This window comes from Aulonocara stuartgranti (assembly GCF_965226115.1).
Source record: "Aulonocara stuartgranti genome assembly, chromosome: 11".
In the NCBI taxonomy this organism is placed as follows: domain Eukaryota; kingdom Metazoa; phylum Chordata; class Actinopteri; order Cichliformes; family Cichlidae; genus Aulonocara; species Aulonocara stuartgranti.
The window spans coordinates 11761239-11780693 of record NC_138947.1 but is presented as its reverse complement, the minus strand read 5'-3'; the positions used below and the strand labels follow the sequence as shown (position 1 = coordinate 11780693).

The following is a 19455-nucleotide window of genomic DNA, read 5'->3' as shown; positions in this document are numbered from 1 at the left end:
AGGATGTGCTTTTTAAAGCCCCACTTCTAGATAGGATCAGAACTGCTGTGACCCAAGAAAAGCGATCCGCTTTTTAGTTTTTAGTATATGTAAATTTTATAATTTAATAAACAATTTTATAATCTGTACATTTATAATGTTTTATTTTGTTTCTGAATTTACAATTTGTCATTTGAAGAATAAAAGAGTCTTAAAATAAACCAGAAAAAAAAAAGATTTGTTAAGTACATCTGTTCCTATTATCCTTCTAAATATCCACTCAGGCAATCAAGTGGCAGCAACTCAATGCATTTAGACATGTAGACATGATCAAAACGAACTGCTGAAGTTCAAATGGAGCATCAGAGTGGGGATGAACAGTGATTTAAGTGACTTTGAAAGTAGAATGGTTGGTGCCACACTTCTCCGGGTTTCACAGCGAGTGGTCCGAAAAACAGAAAACATCCAGTTCACTAGGTGAAAATGCCTTGTTGATGTCACAGGAGACTGGGCAGTCCGGTTTGAGCTGATAGGAAGACAACAGTAACTCAAAAACCACACGTTATGCAGGTATGCAGATGATAATCTATGGTATGTTGAAACTTGAAGCAGATGGGCTACCTTGGTTGGGCTATGGATGGATTTAAATTTGATGTCAGCAAGACGTTTAAAAAAAAAAAAAAGGATTCGGTCTATTTAGCACCGCACTGCAATGCTTCTTCTTTTAAGAACACTTTGTGTATTAATGAGCCCAGTTTCTGTACTATTGAAAGAAAATTATTAATATTTTTTCTTGAGTTCAGCAGCTTGGAGGTGTTCTAATGTCTTCACAAGTCTGGAATCCAGGCAGGCCAGGTTAGTCAGTTAATCTATGGAACCATCATACTGTAAATCATGCAGTGCAGTTAAGCATTACCTTGCTGAAATATTTCCCAAATTTTTTTTTCAATGCACCAAACCTCTTTGTAGGAGTTACACCACTCATCATTGATGGAGTCTTCACAGATGTAACACCATGTGTACTAATGCAATACCATACCATGGTAGCATGAACAGTGCACTGGTAGTGTGCCGGATTTGGAATATGCAACAGCAAAAGGCAATGAGAACATTCCCCACTATGCCTGAGGTAACAGAGCCAGACATATTTCAGTAAAGCATCTGCATTAAAAGGCACACAGTCAAGAAAGAAAACCAAGACAGAGAGAAATAAAAATAAAAGATTATAACTTTTTCATGCTGGCCAGTGTTTTTCTAGCTTCAGTCAGGAACCTTCCTCTATACAATTAAAATTCTGTTTGGATTTACATATATATATATAAACAAAAGAAAACAACCCCCCCCCCCCCCCCCCAAACACATATTTCTTATGGAATAAAATAAGGAGACTGATTTTTTAAATCTATGAGCATGTTTGATTCATCTAAAATCCAGTGGTGACATGTAATAGCGCTGCTTACTGTCAACAAGAATCCACCAACATACCCAGAGATGTTAAATATATTGTGTTATAAATAATATTGGGTTCATAAGAATATGAGCATGTACATCATCCTTTGTTTATATAGCTACCGGATACGCTACTATTCTTTACCTAAAAAATATAATAAAATTTAATAAAAAACAGGATGATTATCATGTCATAAAAAACATTTAATCATCAAAAATATGTCAAAAAATTTGAATATTTACATCAAAATCAGCAGTAAAAAACACTTATTACAGAACCACTTATTAAAATAAGTGCAAAAAGGACAGAATCTGTAAATAGTAAACATCTGTGAAAGAAATGCAGCTAATTAACAAAGATGATATCAACAATCTAGCAACGAATTTTAAATTAGGAACCTCTCATCCACCAGAGTCTTGTTGGCGAGGTTCTTCCTTCCCAAACTGTTACGCAAAAAGCGAAATATCTGTAAAGAACGAGAAGGTTGATTACTGCGAGTACTTTTTAGGCGGTGCTGAGAACATGCAGTACGGACAACAAATACTGACCACTTGCTGCACGTATGTAAGCACAGCTGCAAGCAAAAAGCTCTGGGATCCAAGGTCGACGACACAGAAGAACAAGGTGTCAAAGATCAGCAGTGTGGCCTCGTTTCCATAATACAGCACGTTACTAAAAGTGTGCGCCTTATCTGCCACGAGAAGTGCAAACAGACATCATGTACACACACGTAGGTGGAGACAAACAAACTGAAATGTACTCTGGCCCAGACCATCACCATTGTAAAAGATGCTCTTCTCAGTGGGTTCAAGAAACTCCATCCCTATGACACTCTCAAACATCAGCTTGTCCTTCACTATGTAGTCCATGTCAGAGTGGGCCTTTTCAAATGATACGACATAAGACAGAAATAAGCAAACTGTTCTACTAGAATCAGGTCAGATCAAACTCTGCTGCTTTTAGTTTGCTGAGTGAGTTTATTCTTGAGTGTTTGTACTAACATGGTCAATAACACATCCCAGGAAGTGGTTCATGGCTTGGTAAGCTTTGAAGTGCGGCTCGAGCGAGCTGAGCGTGGATGCGTCTGTTAGTCGTGATGGCTGGTTCCTCTGGAGGACAAGACACAATCAACTCCTTTAAAGGCACTTATGAATAAAAGTTACCAAACTGATAAAAGCTCTGAGAAAACCCCCCCAAGAAAACCACTGCTTTGACTTCATATGGTAAATGGTAAATGGCCTGTATTTATATAGCGCTTTACTAGTCCCTAAGGACCTCAAAGCACTTTACATATCCAGTCATCCACCCATTCACACACACATTCACACACTGGTGATGGCAAGCTACGTTGTAGCCACAGCCACCCTGGGGCGCACTGACAGAGGCGAGGCTGCCGGACTCTGACCACCACCAATAGGCAACGGGTGAAGTGTCTTGCCTAAGGACACAACGACGAGACTGTCTGAGCCAGGGCTCGAACCGGCAACCTTCCGATTACAAGGCGAACTCCTAACTCTTGAGCCACGATCGTCCCACTCATAAACATTTTCATATCCAAAATGTTTATGAGTTGTACTGCAAGGACAAGACCTGAAGCTAAAATTAGTCCGTGTGATAGTTTAGTGCAACACCACAGACAGTATAAAACATGGGTGTAGCTACCATGATGTCGCCCACTTGTTTGGGGAGTCCTGTTGCCATCTTGGTGTTTTGAAACCAGATGTGGCGAGTGGGGATGGGTCTGACTATTAAATCTGATGCTCATTGGTTAACGACTTGTCATTTCCAGCTCACTGTCAATGCTAAAACACCCTTCCTGAAACTTAGAATGACTCAAAGATACAAAACAGACTGAATGTTTTAGTCAGTATGACCTGAAGTCAGTGACTGAGAACTTAACAGTGAACAGGAAAGTGTTTAGGAAGATTTGAACAGAGGGTCTATTTTACATAAACTTTTTACAACCACATCTGTCACCCCCTGGTGGCCTTACAAAAGAATGCAAGCTTAAAGTACTTCTGTGTTGGCTTCACTTTTAAACCCCGGGAACCACATTTTATATGATTTGTGTAATACCAATTTCTACTACAAGACTGTGCAGTGATATTTGTGATGCAAAGAAAAGAAGCCAAATAAATGTAAACATCAGAGCAGCTTTTCCATGGCTGTCTGTCATTACTGGTAGAGTACATATGTTTAACAAGTTCCGTTCAGACAACTGCTTTAAACACTTTTACTCTCTTATTAGAGGGATAGGCAGCTGTACTGATCAGTCTGCAGACTAACAGTACCATTAAACAGAACATTCATAGCTGAGGTGCAGACATGACTGTGGTCAGGACTTACCCTGCTGATTGATTCCTGTATTTTTTTATAATGCATCCCCAGACGGCTGGTAAGAGACACCTGAAAGGTCTGGACTTCTGTGTTGGGGAGTAAACCCCTCTGAGCACACAGTGACTCCTTAAAAAAATAAATTTAAAAAAAAGCATGTAAGTCAGCTGAAAACACTAGTGAGAGGTAGACTAAAAGCCTGTTGGGGTACATACGGCTTCTCTTCTCAAATTGTTGTTCATCTCCTCCATGTTTGTATCTGCATGTCCATGAACCGAACGGCCATGAATGTAGTATCCAAAGCAGCGATATGATAAGATAAACACAGAAATCTGCACAGAAACAAACACAAAAAAAATGTTTATCCAGGCCATAAAGACAGAAAAAAATGGCTTCATGCAATGCCCGCTACTTACATTACTGACTGAGCAGAGATCTACAAACTGACGGATTTTGTCCTCCACAAAGTGTGCATAAAACACAGTGAAGAAAATCACCTGTAGGGTTTAAAGGACATCTTTTAAGGGGTTCAAAGGGGTACATTTCACTGATACCTTAGGAAAGAATGAGGTGAGAATGGATGTGAAGGAAAGAAAAGTTAAGTGAGCAAATGGAGGCTGTGCACCTGCAGAAGCCCAATGCAGAGCCACAGCAAGGCTGCCACACCATAGCGCAGTGTCAGGCTGTATGAGGGGGTGTATTCTTCGGGAGATCGCTGTAAATTTGACCAGGGGTCCCTCAAGGCCAGGTTTGAGAAGCCCAGCACCTAGATAAGACAGGATGGCATGTCAGCAACAAGAATTTGAGATGTAGCAAAAGCTGCGAAATGAACAAAAGGGCCATAATTGTGGGAGATGTACCTCAAGGAAGAAAAGCACAGTCATGATCTGAAAAGTCGGACTGATCTTGCGGATTGTCTGAATCTCATTCCATTCATTGGCCACAAAGTAAGTCCTCCAGATGCTGACTGGCGAGGTGTCATGTTTTGATTCGCCACTCACTGAAACAGTAGTCAATGTGGATAATTATTTTAAGCAACTAGTCATTTACCACTTATGAAGCTAAAAGTAAGCATGTTGATACCTGGCACAGATCTATTAGTTTTAGTTCGTGGCCTCTCCCAGTCGATGAGAAATATATCAACCGTAACCTGCAGGGCCAGCTTATGGAGAAACTGGACAGCCTTGGATACAATCACACCAAATAACACATTTTCAGTATTCCAGATTGAAGCATACCATCTAGCTTTCAGCAAGGATACTGCTCATTGTTATATCTGCTCAGCTGGTGTCTAACCTTTAGAGCAAAGGCGCAGCCGATGTATGTCACAAACTGCTCCTCCTGAGCCGGCAGTGGTAACAGGACTGACACAAACTGTTGGGCCTAAGCAGACACAGACACAAATAAGTACCAGAAAGCAGCAATCACTACATCTAAATATTAACAGTGCTGATAAGGAAAGGTAGAGGAGGAAAAAAACTTGCCTTTAATGTCTACAGAGTGGAGAGAAGAAAACAAAAGCTGTTAAAAGCCATGCAAAAAGACTGAAGTGGAAAAAAAACTAGAGAAAGGAGACATTGACATTCATATTAAAGAGCTCACAAGAATAGAAATAATCCTATAAAAGAAAGACCTGCTGTTTAAGGGAATGAGACATACTTTGTAAAAGATAAGCCAGTAGAGTCCAGTTCCCACAGTGACAGCAAAGAAAACATTGGCCAGGTCACCAGCATAAAACAACAGAAACTTCACCATCGTCTGAAGAAAGACAGGAGAAACCAACATTACTTCATGTGGTTACAGCGACAGATAGTTCTGAAGTACATTAAAGGATAAAGGCACAGGACCTCCAGATCAATGAAGGAAGATGCAATCCTCCTCTTCCAGCTGATGGTCTTCAGCAGGGAATAGAGCACGGCCACCCCACCCAACACACCCAGAGCAATCTAAGCAAGAAAAAAAAAATCAGAGTTGATCCTGCATCGCTTTTTGCTGTAACAGCAGCTGCATACAAGAACTCCTCCCCTGTGTTTCATCAACATTTCTTTCAAACTTTTACTCACATCTGTCTTTAAGCGAGCCTCACTCTGATCCATCTCATACTCTACAGCAAAGGTTGTCTAGAAGAATACAAATTAATTCAGTGCAAACACTCAAAAACTTGCTTCGAGATAAACAAATCAACTAATTTAGTCAAACTTAACAACTGAGATCAAGGGATTAGGTGTAATCGTCAAAATTAAGCTTTAAACGAAAGCATAATGACAACAATGTGCGAGTGTGCGACCCACTCACAGCCACAGTTTGAGTGTTGAGATCCGTGATGAGAACATCTGTGTAGGTCACAGTCATTAGAGGGGGAAACACCTTCCCTTCCTGGGTTCGTGGAACCAACTGAAACCTACCAAACACGTCTCATCAATACCAGCAAAACCAATCAATCAATCAATCAATCAATCAATGCTTTATTTGCCACATGCAGGTTGCCCTGCAGTGAAATGGGACCCCCCTGACCTTACACACACAACACAGACATTAAATGGGGATACAAGTCAGAGATCGGTAGCGTTACAGAAAAAACACTGAAATATACACAACAATGGGAAAGTACAAGAGGACAAAAAGAGACCTCTACTGATGCTGTGCTTCCATGGTAGGACAGCATGAGAACAGGAAACAAAAAAACTCCTCTGCACAAAAAGCACATAAATGTCCACAGCACAACTTGTGAAAGACATTACAAGCCACAGGATTGGGTGGGGGGTGAAGAGTAATCCGAAGCGAACACAGCAGCCGCCCTGCACAGCGCTACCATTCCAGCGCCGCACACAGACCCGCCGTGTTCCCACGCAGGAAACAAGCATCGAAGGCGTTTGGAAAGGGAGGGGGATGAGTGCATGTTTATCAGTGTAAGTGTATGTGTGTGCGTGTCCAGAGTTCAGCTGAGACAGTGTCCTCCGCCCTATCAGGCTAAGTAAACAGTCTGCCAGCCAACCCAGGTGGCCTTGCATTGAATGGGAAGAATAGTCAACACACAGTCATTATCTGGGAGTTTTTGTTCGGCTCCAGCCTTGGACACTCCGACACTGGTCTCTCAATCTCCCGTTGGAGAACCGCGAGCCTCCCCATGATGGTATCAAACTTCCGTTCCGTGGTGTTGTCATTCTTTTGACTCTGAGACCCCACAACTGCAGTGAGCTGTTCTGCGATGTGATCCAACTTTCGCTCAAAGATGTCATTTTGAGCAGGCCTCTCCTTGATGTATCCCAATATACGCTCAATGGTGTTATTTTGAGTCTTCACAGCAGCTGTAAGCGTCTCCAAGGTCTTAACCATGCTGCTTTCGTTGTGAGAAGTCGCGCCTCGTCCCATCGTTTCAATCCCAGCGGGCAGCCTTGGGGTGGTTTGAACAGCCGGTTCCGCTCTCTTAATTCTCCGATAAGCCAGGGCCAAACCAGCTCCGATCAGCAAGAACCCTGTTATCATGGTTCCGAATAGGCAGATATCTTCAGCGTCCTCGATCGACAGTTCCGCCAGGCACATGAGCCTCCATTTCTGCCACCCGTCCATCGTGTATCCGGCAGGAAAAGTCCCTCCAGGGCACTCGGGCTCTCCCGAGCCCAGACTTCTCGTTGAGAAAAGGGTGTCAATAGCATTCAGAGACCAGTTGATCAAATCCATAATTCTCTTTTAGGTCTTAGAGAACGACAGTGAGAGACTGTTCCAGGGAAAGTAATACACACAAGACAGGACAAGGACACAAGAGGCTAAGCAGGGAAGATAAGGGGAAGGAGGAGGAGGGAAAAAGTGCGACCGCCTTCGCCGAGAGCCAAACGAGAAACCATCATTAAGAACTCATAAAAAACATGAGTTTCCTTATTTCCACAGCGGGAGCCTACCTTATTTTAACACTGCTGGCTACACGGATGACTTTAGGCTGAGAACTTGTGCTCTTTTCTCTTCCGCTCAGGGTGTCGACGAGAAACATTCGTCGAGACAAGTACCAGTTGTTCATGCTCTCTGTATAAAAACAAAATCATTTGTCAAAGAAATGCAAGCAAAAACACACTTATAGCTGTGAAAAAGTATTTACCCCCCTCCTTCTTATTTTTTGGCTCCATATTTGTCACACTTACGTGTTTGAGGTCATCAAACAAATTTTAATCAGAAGAAGAGAACCTGAGTAAACAAAAAATAAATAAATTCTGACACAGTGCCAGGTAAGGTCGGATAGCTTTTTCCCCCCTTTAATAAACCATCATTTAAAAACTTCATTTTGTACTTACTCTGTCTTTCTTTGTTTGATTATTTTTTGTTTGATTATTGGAAACATGTAAGTGTTTGTGGGGGGCAAATGCTTTTTCACAACAGTCTATATAAATCCAACCTTGGTTGATGAATCTTCCATTGTATTGCTGGTTCTGGATCAGTGTGGGCAGGGGTAGAAGTTTTGTGTTTTCTCCTCCACCGAGGTCCAGGAAGACGTCATAGAACAATGGTTCGGGGTGGGTGGCAAACAGCTGTGCTACTGAGAGAACACACTGTGCACACACAGACAGCTTATATTACCACTCAGCATTTTAGAGAGTTTGTATTCTTTTTCTCAGTCAAGTGAAATAAAAGAAACTCACACTTTCTTTGTAAGCTGTCCCAAAGCTGAAGGCTGCTGCCCGTTTGGTTTTTGGCTGTGGACAAAGCTAAAAGAGCGAGGAGAGGAAGACGACAACATGCTTAACACGGAAAAACTCCAACTCTTTTAGTTAGGTAAGAATCACAGAATAAGTTAACAAAACTATCGGAATACTTCATGTAAAGGATAACATCATGACACAGTGATTCTGTTACACTCGATACATCGCAAGACAATAATCTGCAATACAATTAGACATCTTTACAGAGAAACAAAAACTAACATTAAAAGGCAAAAAGGGGAATATTCACTGTTTCGTTTTCTTATTAGTAATAAACTCACAAAATGTCCCAATTTACAATTACAATTTACATTCACTGGACACTTTAAATAGTCTTAATTCTTCATGGCACAGATTTGACAAGGTGCTGGAATCATCCCGTAGAGATTTTGGTCCATATTGACATGACAGCATCGCACAGTTGCTGCAAATTTATTGGCTGATAATACATGATGTGAATCTCTGGTTCCACCACATCCCAAAAGCGCTCTACTGGATTGATATCTGGTGATTGTGGAGGCCATTTGAGTACAGTGAGTTCACTGTACTCATTTGGCTCTTAAACAGCTTCTGCAAATAAGTCTAATTTTCTAAGGGGCTGTGCTGTAGAGTAGTATTCAAAGGGTTTTACCTGCAGATTTTGTCCTCCCACTTGCTCCCATCTGAGGAACTCTCCTCTGACATTGTAGACAGCAGCAAGCAGTCTAAAGTCTGTGTTCTGACAAAAAACACACACAACAAAAATGTCAATTAAAAGAACATTTACTTTTTAATTTTACATCTCAATTTAAGGTGCCAAAAAATGTTTATTTACTGCTATCATTGTCTTTCACAGTTATTTTCATTACTATTCTGTTTTAATGTAAAGAGGCTTAAAGTCAAGTACTTACCTTGTTTTTACCTCTGAAGCTAAACCCAATTGGAACAGGATCAGTCTGAAGCACGCGAATGGCAACTCCTGGTTCATCCCCGTAATAAAGCCACGGCAGATTAGCTCTCCTGAAGAGTTGTGAGCATTCACTCAGGGTAAACTACAACAGGATTCATTCACGTTTACAGAAAGGTCGCATAATTTATACATGATTACCAGTAAGAAATGCCTTGGGTTGAGCTCAAAGCAGCCCTGAATCTGAAGATGTTGTTGAAGAGTGCACAGGCATCTGTAGATGCACTGCTGAAAGAGTGCATGTTCATCACACACATGTTTCCAAGAGCCTGACACGCCGTCAGGTTGGAGAAGCCCTGTAGGAACACGACTTGTTTACACAGCACTGCTAAATACATCAGAATAATACCGGCACACAGCACTCGTAACAAAGCACATTACACATATTTTAAAAGCCACCTCAGGGGTTGGCTTTAAAAAAAATCTAATGATTTGTGACAAGTGACATAGTAGGGACATTGTTTATGACAATATTGGAATGTGACTTAAACTTGCTTCCCATGATTTTAGATGAAGAATTACTTATAAAATACATAAAGTCTTGGATTTACAAGGCAAGCTGAGGAAGAGGAGTAGAGGTTTTCCAGGAACCAGGCTGACTGGACACTGAACTTCTGCAAGGCGAAAAACAGATCAGAGTTTAAAAAAAAAATAAAAAAGACAAAGAAAAAAAGAACAAAAAAAAACATCAAAAAATTTACCAAGAAATCAGAGAGAAGGAGACTCACCAACTGAGAATAAGTGACAGTGGGATTGACATTGGTGGAGATGATACCAGGAGGGAAACATAAACCTCCTCCCTGGGGAGAGAGAAAAAAATAAATCACAAAACAATCACAGATGCAATCCTATAGCCTCTTAATTTAATGATGTGGGATGTTTAAGATGTCAAAAGGGTCAAGATTGTCTGGACTCACCGGGACGTTAGGAGATTTACATGCACAAGAGGTATTAACGTAGGCAGCCAGACATCTCTCACACCTAAAAGGCAATTTTAGGTATCACTCCATTTCTCACATACCATACAAGCAAGATCTGCAGTCAAGGCAGACTTTACTACAACTCAGACAGAACTAGCAGGAGTAAAAACAAATGTCTGTGCATACAAAAAGAACGCTACGTCCAGATAAACAGAATCATCTTTTTGGGATCAATATTGGACATTTTAAAATCTCTAATGCTGCCTTTCTGTGCCACAGTGGAACAGTGAAATCATCTGTTTCGTTCAAAGTACAGTCTCTGAACGAAATGAGACTGTACTTAATTAATCTCTTCAAATATGCAGATTTTAGTCAGACAAAACACCTGTCTCCATTCCTGTTTGGTACCGACAAAGCAGGACTGTCTTCATCGCACGTTTCACACCTGGCCTCTTCCAAGAGGGTTCCATTGAGATCTCTTTCCACTGAAAAACAAAAACAACCTTTCATGCAGCAAATGCACAATTATTACGGTTTTTCATTCAATTTATTAGCTTATTAGTTTGAGAGGGAGATTCCCTCTGCACAGGTTGCCAACACAGGGTCACAGACAACCATGCACATTCACATTTCATGTCTTCGGGCTGTGCGATGAAGCTAGAGAGAGCTTGCATAAGCAAAGTAAGAACACACAAACTCCACACAGAAAGGTCCCCAGCTGGACGGCAGATTCAAACCCAGTACCTTCTTCTATGACAGTACCAACGACTGTACCACTGTTTACTGCATTCCTATTACCAGTGACTCACCCAGGACATCACCAGGGGGGCACTGGCACTTTCCGTCATTACTGAGGCCGCCTGGACAGCGAATACAACCAAACCCATCTTTTGTGACGCCCTGTAAATAAAAACAGAGAACACTGTAAGAGCTCACATAACCTAAGATACAAACTATCTTACATCAAATTAAAAAACAAAAAAAAATGAAATAAAAGTGAAAAACTATACGTACCGGTTTGTTTGGGAGACATTTCTCACAAGAAATGGACGCTTTATCAGTGGTAACAGTTTTGTACCCACTCTGGCAGACACAGCTCAGTCCTGAAAACAGTAAGAAACCCAATTTAAACTTTGAGGGAACACTGGATATGTTGCGTAGCTTTCAGCTCAGAGATATTAATGCAATGACAACCCCTCCAAAATGTTTTAAACAATGTTTTAACAGTGTTTTTATGTGGTGTTTATGCTGTATTTGTTTTTTTTTTTTTTTTTTTTTACAAGTAAAGACCAAGCGAAGAAGTGGCCCTGCCACAATGTGTCACAAAACAATGACAGGCACACATCCTTCTAGATTGGCAGGTTTAGTTGCATGTATCTCATTTTCTTCAGTCTTTTTTTGTTCTTTCTAAAGGAATTGTTTCTGCAGTTTCTGCAAACAGAATAAAGAGCAAATACACAGGATACAGGATGTGATTTCACAAGCTTTGATCTACACATCCTCTACTGAGTTTTCTTTTTTTTTTTATGAAAAAAAAGGGGATGACATTTATCTTCCCCTCTAAGCTTAATGCTATCTGTAGGCCAAACTACAACGAAATGAGAATCCAACTTTCACTGCCAGCACTCCTAAGTAGACTGATCCTGTATCCTTCTAAACCCACACTGATCCATGCATAGCTCTTCAATCAGCAGCAAACAAGAGCCAGCAGACATTTGGAGCATAAAAACTACCCGATGACGCAATATAGCAGCCTCGCTTCTGTCAGTCTGCCCCAGGGCAGCTGTGGCTACATGTGTAGCTGCCTCCACCAGTGTGTGAATGCGAGAGTAGTGGAATTGTAAAGCGCTTTGGGTGCCTAGAAAAGCACTATATAAATCCAATCTATTATTATTACTGAGTGTCAAACTGATAATCTACATCAGAAATTTGTTGCACTGTTTGTTGGCTTTGAAAGTGATGGCATAACTGCACTGATGTTCAGGAGGGGCAAACACACTCGAGTGTGAAAAGATTAACCCTAACCACCCCGTCACTCACTGTATGAATCAGAAGTTAGAACTAAGTCCTTGATGCTGGATTCCTTTAAAAGCAGACAGCTTTCATAGTCTAGATAATCTGCTGTGGTCTAGTTCTCTCTTAATTTAAGTACTGTGCAAAAGTCTTGAGGGACCCCTCATTTCTTTATATTTTGCTTCCAAGGAACCAGATCTTCTTGTAATGTTTTTTTAAAAGCTGCCTTGAACAATAGTTCTTCAGTTTTTCTCAGTGTAATCCTTATACCCAACAATTTTAAGATGATTCACATATGAATCATTCAATCATAAAACCCCCCACCAAATGGTATTTCAGTCAGTGGTGTCAAAGAACTTGTGAAAATTGAAGGAATTCGGAACACAGAGAAGTACCATCAGGTACAGCAATGTCATTCATTTATTTTCTGTGGTGCCTATAACGGGAGACGAACCCAGACGTGCCTGAAAGCGAGAGCCACGTGTGAGCTACCGATGACGATTTTTAGTTAACAAAAACCTCCATGTTTTGCAAAAACAGGCAAGAAAACTGTCCCCACTAAAGCTGGAAACGACAAACTTGTTTCATCAAATGAAGCAAAAAACAAAACAAAAAAAACAAAACAAAACACTGCATGAGTACATAGAGGGTGTGACGGCACAGGAGGAGGAGATACGAGCAGCTGGAGATGTGCGACACAGAGTAAACAAATTACTCAACCAAGTGCTGTAGCACTCGGTAGCTTCACTTCATGTGACAGGAAGAGCAAACGACGGGTTAAAATCACTGATTCGCAGCTGGTTACAAACTCGACACAGGATACAACATCCCAGGTAGAAAATATTTCTTCAGTTTTTAAATTTTAGTATATGATAACATTGTACAGCTCCCAGAGTTACACGGTTAAGTTACTTTTGTTATTGTTAAACTAAAGTGTTGGGCAATCGTGTAATAAAGTGAAAGCACTACCCGCTATGCTCTTTTTCCTTCTTACATTTGATTTATGTGGTGACTCTATAATGCTGCTGCTGCTGGCACTTTGTGGGAAAAGATTCACACTTTCGGTTCAATGGTTTCAGTGTCTGATTTGGAAAAGGAGGGAATAAAACATTCAACATTTCTCATTGCTTCATCTTGACAAAGATGAAGCAGCAAACATCCAAAGAAGAGCTTTAAATGTCCTCAAAGAAGCCTGGAGAACGTTTCCTGAAGAGTACTTAAGACATTACGAGAACGTTGGTCTAAGAAAGTTCACGGTGTGATAAAGAATAAAGGTGATCATAATAAATATTGGCCTTCAAGCTGGTTAGAATTGAATAAACTCTGTTTTTGCCCTATCTGAAGTATTTTTATTTTGTGAAAGATTGAGAAACACCGTCAAAAGTGGAAAAAAAAGGACCTAACATCCAGTCTTTTTATGGTTAAAGTGATACATAGTGCTAAAACAGAGTTTATCCATATGTAATTTTGCTAATAGGGAATCCTACTTAACTCTTTCTAGAACATAATCAAGAGTAAACCTGATCAATATGATGAATGAGAAAATGTGGTTTGAGTAATAAAATGGTTTTAATGCTTGACTTTTGCCTAGATTCTGGGCACATTGTTACAACTACGGTGTGACCTTGTCTCTCTCTATGCGAGTGAGAGCACTAAGCGGGCAGCGCGTAAAAGACAGAGAAATGTGAGTCTCTGGTCCATCATGCATGATTTTGAATAAAAGAATTATATTGAGTAAGTTGCAATTGATAAACACAGAGTCATGAAGACAAAAGGTATATTCACATGTGACAGAGCTGAAAAGAAGTAAAGCAGTTGAAGTGTCATGATATCATATGTAATTGAGCTAATGAGAAATCATGTTTGTGTACAACATAGAAAAAAAGAAAATGTAACTATCGTGATTAAGTGAGCTTGAATTTGCCTTAAATTATGTGGGTGAGAGGTCAGAGAGAACGGGAGAAACAATGGGATGGGCCTCAACAAGCAAGCCATGCTTGGTAAAGGGAGAGAAAGAAGGGGAAAAAATGGGAAGAGAGAGAGCAGGTGAAGTGCCTGACAAATGAGTATAAAAGAGGGCTCTTAGGAAGGCTGTTCTTCCTCTAGTTTCCTGCAATGGCTAGAGAAAATTAATCACTGCATCTTTTCCCATTTGACAATAGAAAACCCCCCAAAAACAAATAACAACAACAACAAAAAAACAACGATGGTCACCTTTTCCACATATACATATATCATACACCCATAAAGTTTGGGGAAAGCATTAGATGAGCACAGGCACTCTGGGATCTAGGATCAAGTGTGTAACAGGATCTTTTATTTAAGACAGTTTAATTACAACCTAAAATGTTGGAGACAAACTTAGTGAGGCAAGGCTGAGATGGTTTGGACAGAGGGTGGATAGTGGGTACAATTGACAAAGAATGCCAAATGTGGAGCCGCAGGGTAAGAGAAAAAGAAGAAGACCACAGAGGTTATTGATGGGAGAGGACATGCAGAGGATTGGTGTGACAGAGGAGGATGCAGGGACACAGTGAGATGGCGGTAGATGATCTGCTTTGGTGACCCCCTAAGGGGAGCAGCTAAAAGAAAGAAGGAAAAAGAAGTACAACTAAAATGAAGACCTATATGTTACAAAATAAGGTTGAATTGGCAATAAGATTTCTTTATGATCAAAGTAATCCACAGTAGTTGAGAATACACAGCAAACGGTAACTGTGGGAAAACGGAGGCTTCTAACATGAACGGTGCTCATGTCAGAAGCCGTCATTAGTTTGAGAATTATAAATTATAAAAGAGCCATCTATTTAGCTTCCTCTCAGATTATCACAAGTCAGAAGGCTTACAGCAAGCAGGACTCCTCTGAAAGCAGTGTTTGTGTCCTCCTGTGCTCTCCAAGCGCACCTGGCTGCTTTGTGCTCTTGTTTGAAATAATATTATTTGCATGTGATCAGCTCTGTTCAGCATTACTTGCATTTCAGCTCAAACCTGCTGTCTAACTTTACTTAACGTCAGACTCCGTGCATACCTCTTTATCTCAGCAGCGTGCTAGCTCCTGAGCTCATTATTTTTGCACCGAGCACCCTAGCTTACTTTGGCTTCTTTGTGGTTAGACTTAAACTTTATTTGATTAACGGTAAGACACTTTTATTTTCAAAGTGGCGTCGTTTGCTCGATTCCGGTGATGCGGTGTGATGATGGTGAGGTTAACCGACCTGTTGTGCTCCGCCGCTGATTTGGACCGCACCTCACACACGACAAACTCGAAATATCGAAAAACTCCTCCGCGCCGCAGTCTGATGGAGTCCTGAAGGGGATGGTGAACGGCTGGCACCGCAGGACGTCGATGTACATTAAAATAAACAACGTTACAGGCACTTTGTGTCTGTTAACGACAAACTGTAGCGTCTCCGTCGCCATGGTAAACAACGTTCTTCCCTTTTTTACCCACAGTGCTTTATGCGACGTGATGACGTGATGACGCAAATGAGTAAAAAAAACAAAAAAAACCAACAACCCATACCTGAAATAAAACAGTTAAATTCATTTAAAAGATTTCTATATAAAATACTTTTTTTATTTTAGGGGAAATTAATTAGTATTAATCTGACCATTAGTTTAGCTCCATTATAAATTCATAAAGTGGATTTTCTTCATATATGAGATGTAACTTTATTTTAATTTGATTGTAACTTTATTTAAATGTGTACTTAAATGTAAATGTTTCGAATTCTGTCCAGTCCGATCCCTCCCAGTGAAAACGTTAATACCTTTAGCTCTGGTCTCCTGTCTTTTGTAAGTACAATAAATCATAGCAGGTCTGACGGCAGTCTTCTAAACCTTGCCACCTCCCCTTTCACACTTGCTGCTCTACTTCACCCTGTCTGGACGCCCTTCTTTACCTCTCTTGTGCACGGTCTGTTGCTTTGGATGGTTAACCCAAAGTATTTAAACTCAGCTTTAATTTTTACACCTGCCTCCTACATTGTTCTAAATAATATAAAGTTACTTTGATCTGCTCCTTTATTCACAAGAGGCCACCACAGCGGGTAGTTTAAAATAAAATAAATAAGGGTGTTTTCACCGATTTCACTGCAAATAGGCACATTGAAAACCTTCACTGCTTAAGGTACTGATAAACACAAGCTGAAGATCTAACCAGCTTTTCAGAAGAGCAAGATTTTAGAAAATACACCTATTGCAAAGTAGTAATTACTTGTTTTTGTTTGGGTTTTAACGTGTGAGTCATACGGGACTTTTGACAGGAAACATAATCTGCAGCTGCATCTTGCATTTCCACTTCCTTACACAAAGTACGTATGTTAATATATCGGCATAGACCTCAGGGGAGGAGAGACCGCATCTCTTAGTGATCAAGTAAGATTTTAAAAATCTAAAGATTTAAGTGAAACGCTTTAAAACAGGAGAGCAGATGCACAAGCCTTACAAAGAGAGTTCAGGTAAATAACTGAAACTTACTCATTTTCAAATTCATGACGGATCAATTCTTAGTTTAGGAAACCAACACTCAAGGTATGTTTTTTTTTTCTAGCTTTTTATGGATAAATTACTAATTTTATTTAATAATTTGCACTTTAGTAATTTGCTGAAACCATTTTTGCTCTTATTTTATTTGGAAAAAAACAACAACAACACACACATAGAAACGGGGATATGTTTAGGCTCACAGGACATGATTGTGTTGAATCAACGAGGACACTGGAAAAAAGAGAGCTGAGGGCAATGTCATGCAGATTATTTTTGATGTACAGTGATGTACCAGTTCTCCCAGGAGTTACGCTCCCCTCCAGCAGGTGGCGGTAAGTCTATAAAAAATCAACGGGGTAAGGGGTTAAGCGGGAGAGGCGGGACAAAAGAGATTTTAAGCATGGGTCCATGACTAAAAGTTTAGTCGGGTTTACAGCAGTGACAACGCCCGCCATGCCAGCTTTTAACCAGTATCTGTTGTGAGTGGCTGTGGTGAGTATTTGTTCGGATTTCAAGGAAAGAAGAAAACGTGTTTTTCCTGCGCCTTCTCTTTTGCTTTCCACCAGCAGGACACGTGTTCTCACTGAATGTGCGTTTCGTGGTCGTATGCTAACACACAGCCCATATTTTGGCTCATTTCAGCCGTTTTCCTTCTCTCTCACTTTTTTTTAAAGGTATCTCATAACTTGGTGACCTGGTAGCAGCAAAATGACCATAATCCTGCGACTGAAAGGTCTGGATGCCAAGGCGGGTATTGAAGATATTCGGGCTTTCTTTGGCTCTGTGCGAATTCCTGATGGTGGAGTGTGCATTGTGGGAGGAAGGCTCCAAGAGGCCTTTATTGCATTCAACACAGAAAGAGAGGCCCAGCTGGCCATGCGGCTGACTGGAAATGTACTCAAAGGCTCTAAGGTGACTCTGCACATAAGCAAGATGGAAGAGCTGGAGCATAGATTAGAGACAGTTTTAAAGGAGAAGAAGAAAGCCTCCCACCATGCTGTTAGACTGCGACCACGTGCCGCTGTAAATCGCATGAGTTCAAATACTAGGCCTCGCGATAATACTGCAAGTCTTTCACCTTCTTCTACATACCCAGTTAGTCGTGCTAGTTCAAATCTATCTGTGAAGGCACAGAATGTTCATCACAGTCCTGCAGATATACAGACTTCAGATGCACAATCTCTTGATCCCAGTGCAGCCTTTCTTCTTGGGATTTGTACTATTCTCCAAGGTCTTCAGCCAACCCACCAAAGAGATGTCCTCATCGCAGACTGTCCTGCTGCTGTAGGGAAAGAGGAGAGGACACCAGAGCAAACTCTAAACTCACAGCCAGGCTACGTCAGGCTCTTTGGTCTGCCACCCTCAACCACAAAAGATGATATCTGCCATTTTTTCAGAGGGCTGACTGTACAGGAAGCCATAGTAAATGTGAAGTTGGGATTAAACCATGGCTGCCTTGTGAAGTTTGCTACAATGCAGGATGCAAGTGCTGCTCTTAACTTTAACCAGCAATCACTGGGCCCCTTCTGCGTGGATGTTCGTGGAGCGTGTGAGAAGATATGGAATAGCGCGCTGCAGGAATGTGAAGATGCTGTTGATGTTGAGGCGATACAAGAACGCCACCAGTACCCTCTTAAAGAAAGTGTGAACCACAGGCAAAAATCTGCTTCTGTACTGCGCCCCAAGAGGAAGTCCATCAACCAGCTGCTAACTAATGGACCAAAAAAGCTAAAAGTTGACAGTGAGTCAGGAACTCCAGCTGTGGAGTACATTGTTATGGTAAGCAATCTGCCAAAAACGATGACCAAGACTGAAATAAAAGAGTTGTTTGGATGTGCAACCATTCCACACAAAAATGTACTGCATCTGCTCGACAAAGAAGGCAACAGAACAGACACTGCTTTTCTCCTTTTTAATCGAACTGAAGATTTCGACTATGCAATGAATCTCACTGGCTGCCACGTAGGCTCCAATACTATTACAGTCTCATCAATCACAAAGGAGGCAATGAGAGAAAAGATGAGCAAAATGCATCTTAAAAGTCTCAAGCATCGTCTAAAGCCCAAAGACCCAAGAACGAAACCAAATCTAAAGAGGAAATCTGGCCTAGTTGATGCCTCTGAGGGGTCACTGGGTGCGGACATGGGCCTGGAAGCTAAGACTTGCCTGTTTATAAGAAACATGCCGGCAGATGTGCAGAAAGATCAAATCAAAAGCCTTTTCAGCAAGTACAAAATAAAGAAGGACAACATTGCGTTACTGCGCAACAGTGAGGGAAGTGGCATCGGTGAGGCCGTGATTCAGTTTAAGTCAAAGAAGCTTGCTGCGCTGGCTCAGAGGCTCCACGGGAAAGACTTTCTGGGGACGAAGGTGCTTCTGACGTGCATTACCATGAGGCAGATGGAGGACATCTTGGCAAAATAAGTTTGACAATTTTTAGACAGCGCTCTAATGTGGACAGAGCTGTGCGAGACTGTTCAAAGCTTTATTCATTCATTCATTTATTCATTCAAGTTTTTGACCAGTTCTGTTTGTGGCAACATTTCTTGCATGAAACATGATTCTGCTTTTCTAATACCTTCCTGTTCATAAATCATTTGTACTGTTTAAAATAAATCCTGAAATACTTTGTTG

At 41.0% G+C, this 19455-nt stretch overlaps 2 protein-coding genes across 6 annotated transcripts; one reads left to right on the top strand and one right to left on the bottom strand.

Moving 5' to 3' along the window:
* Positions 1–163: 163 nt before the first annotated feature.
* Positions 164–15796, bottom strand: tmem67 (transmembrane protein 67). The gene is made up of 28 exons (XM_082553083.1): positions 15549–15796; positions 11335–11423; positions 11130–11220; positions 10706–10805; positions 10318–10381; positions 10129–10200; positions 9952–10014; positions 9542–9696; positions 9345–9453; positions 9086–9172; positions 8395–8460; positions 8151–8304; positions 7663–7783; positions 6059–6164; positions 5827–5883; positions 5611–5709; positions 5423–5521; positions 5060–5146; positions 4847–4946; positions 4624–4763; positions 4389–4529; positions 4180–4260; positions 3979–4095; positions 3776–3892; positions 2431–2538; positions 2208–2310; positions 1978–2120; positions 164–1895 (listed from the first exon to the last, which is right to left on the bottom strand). Exons 1-28 carry the CDS (start codon positions 15751–15753, stop codon positions 1815–1817), a joined length of 2955 nt encoding a protein of 984 aa, XP_082409209.1. The 5' UTR covers positions 15754–15796; the 3' UTR covers positions 164–1814.
* On the top strand, positions 13045–19454 carry rbm12ba (RNA binding motif protein 12Ba). 5 transcript variants are annotated; one of them, XM_082553085.1, is made up of 2 exons: positions 13045–13166; positions 17496–19454. In XM_082553085.1, exon 2 carries the CDS (start codon positions 17530–17532, stop codon positions 19243–19245), a length of 1716 nt encoding a protein of 571 aa, XP_082409211.1. In that variant the 5' UTR covers positions 13045–13166; positions 17496–17529; the 3' UTR covers positions 19246–19454. The 5 variants fall into 5 exon arrangements, with proteins under 5 accessions (XP_082409211.1, XP_082409213.1, XP_082409212.1 ...); XM_082553087.1 differs by lacking the exon at positions 13045–13166 and adding an exon at positions 16645–16710; XM_082553086.1 differs by lacking the exon at positions 13045–13166 and adding an exon at positions 16670–16793.
* The last annotated feature ends 1 nt before the right edge of the window (position 19455 follows it).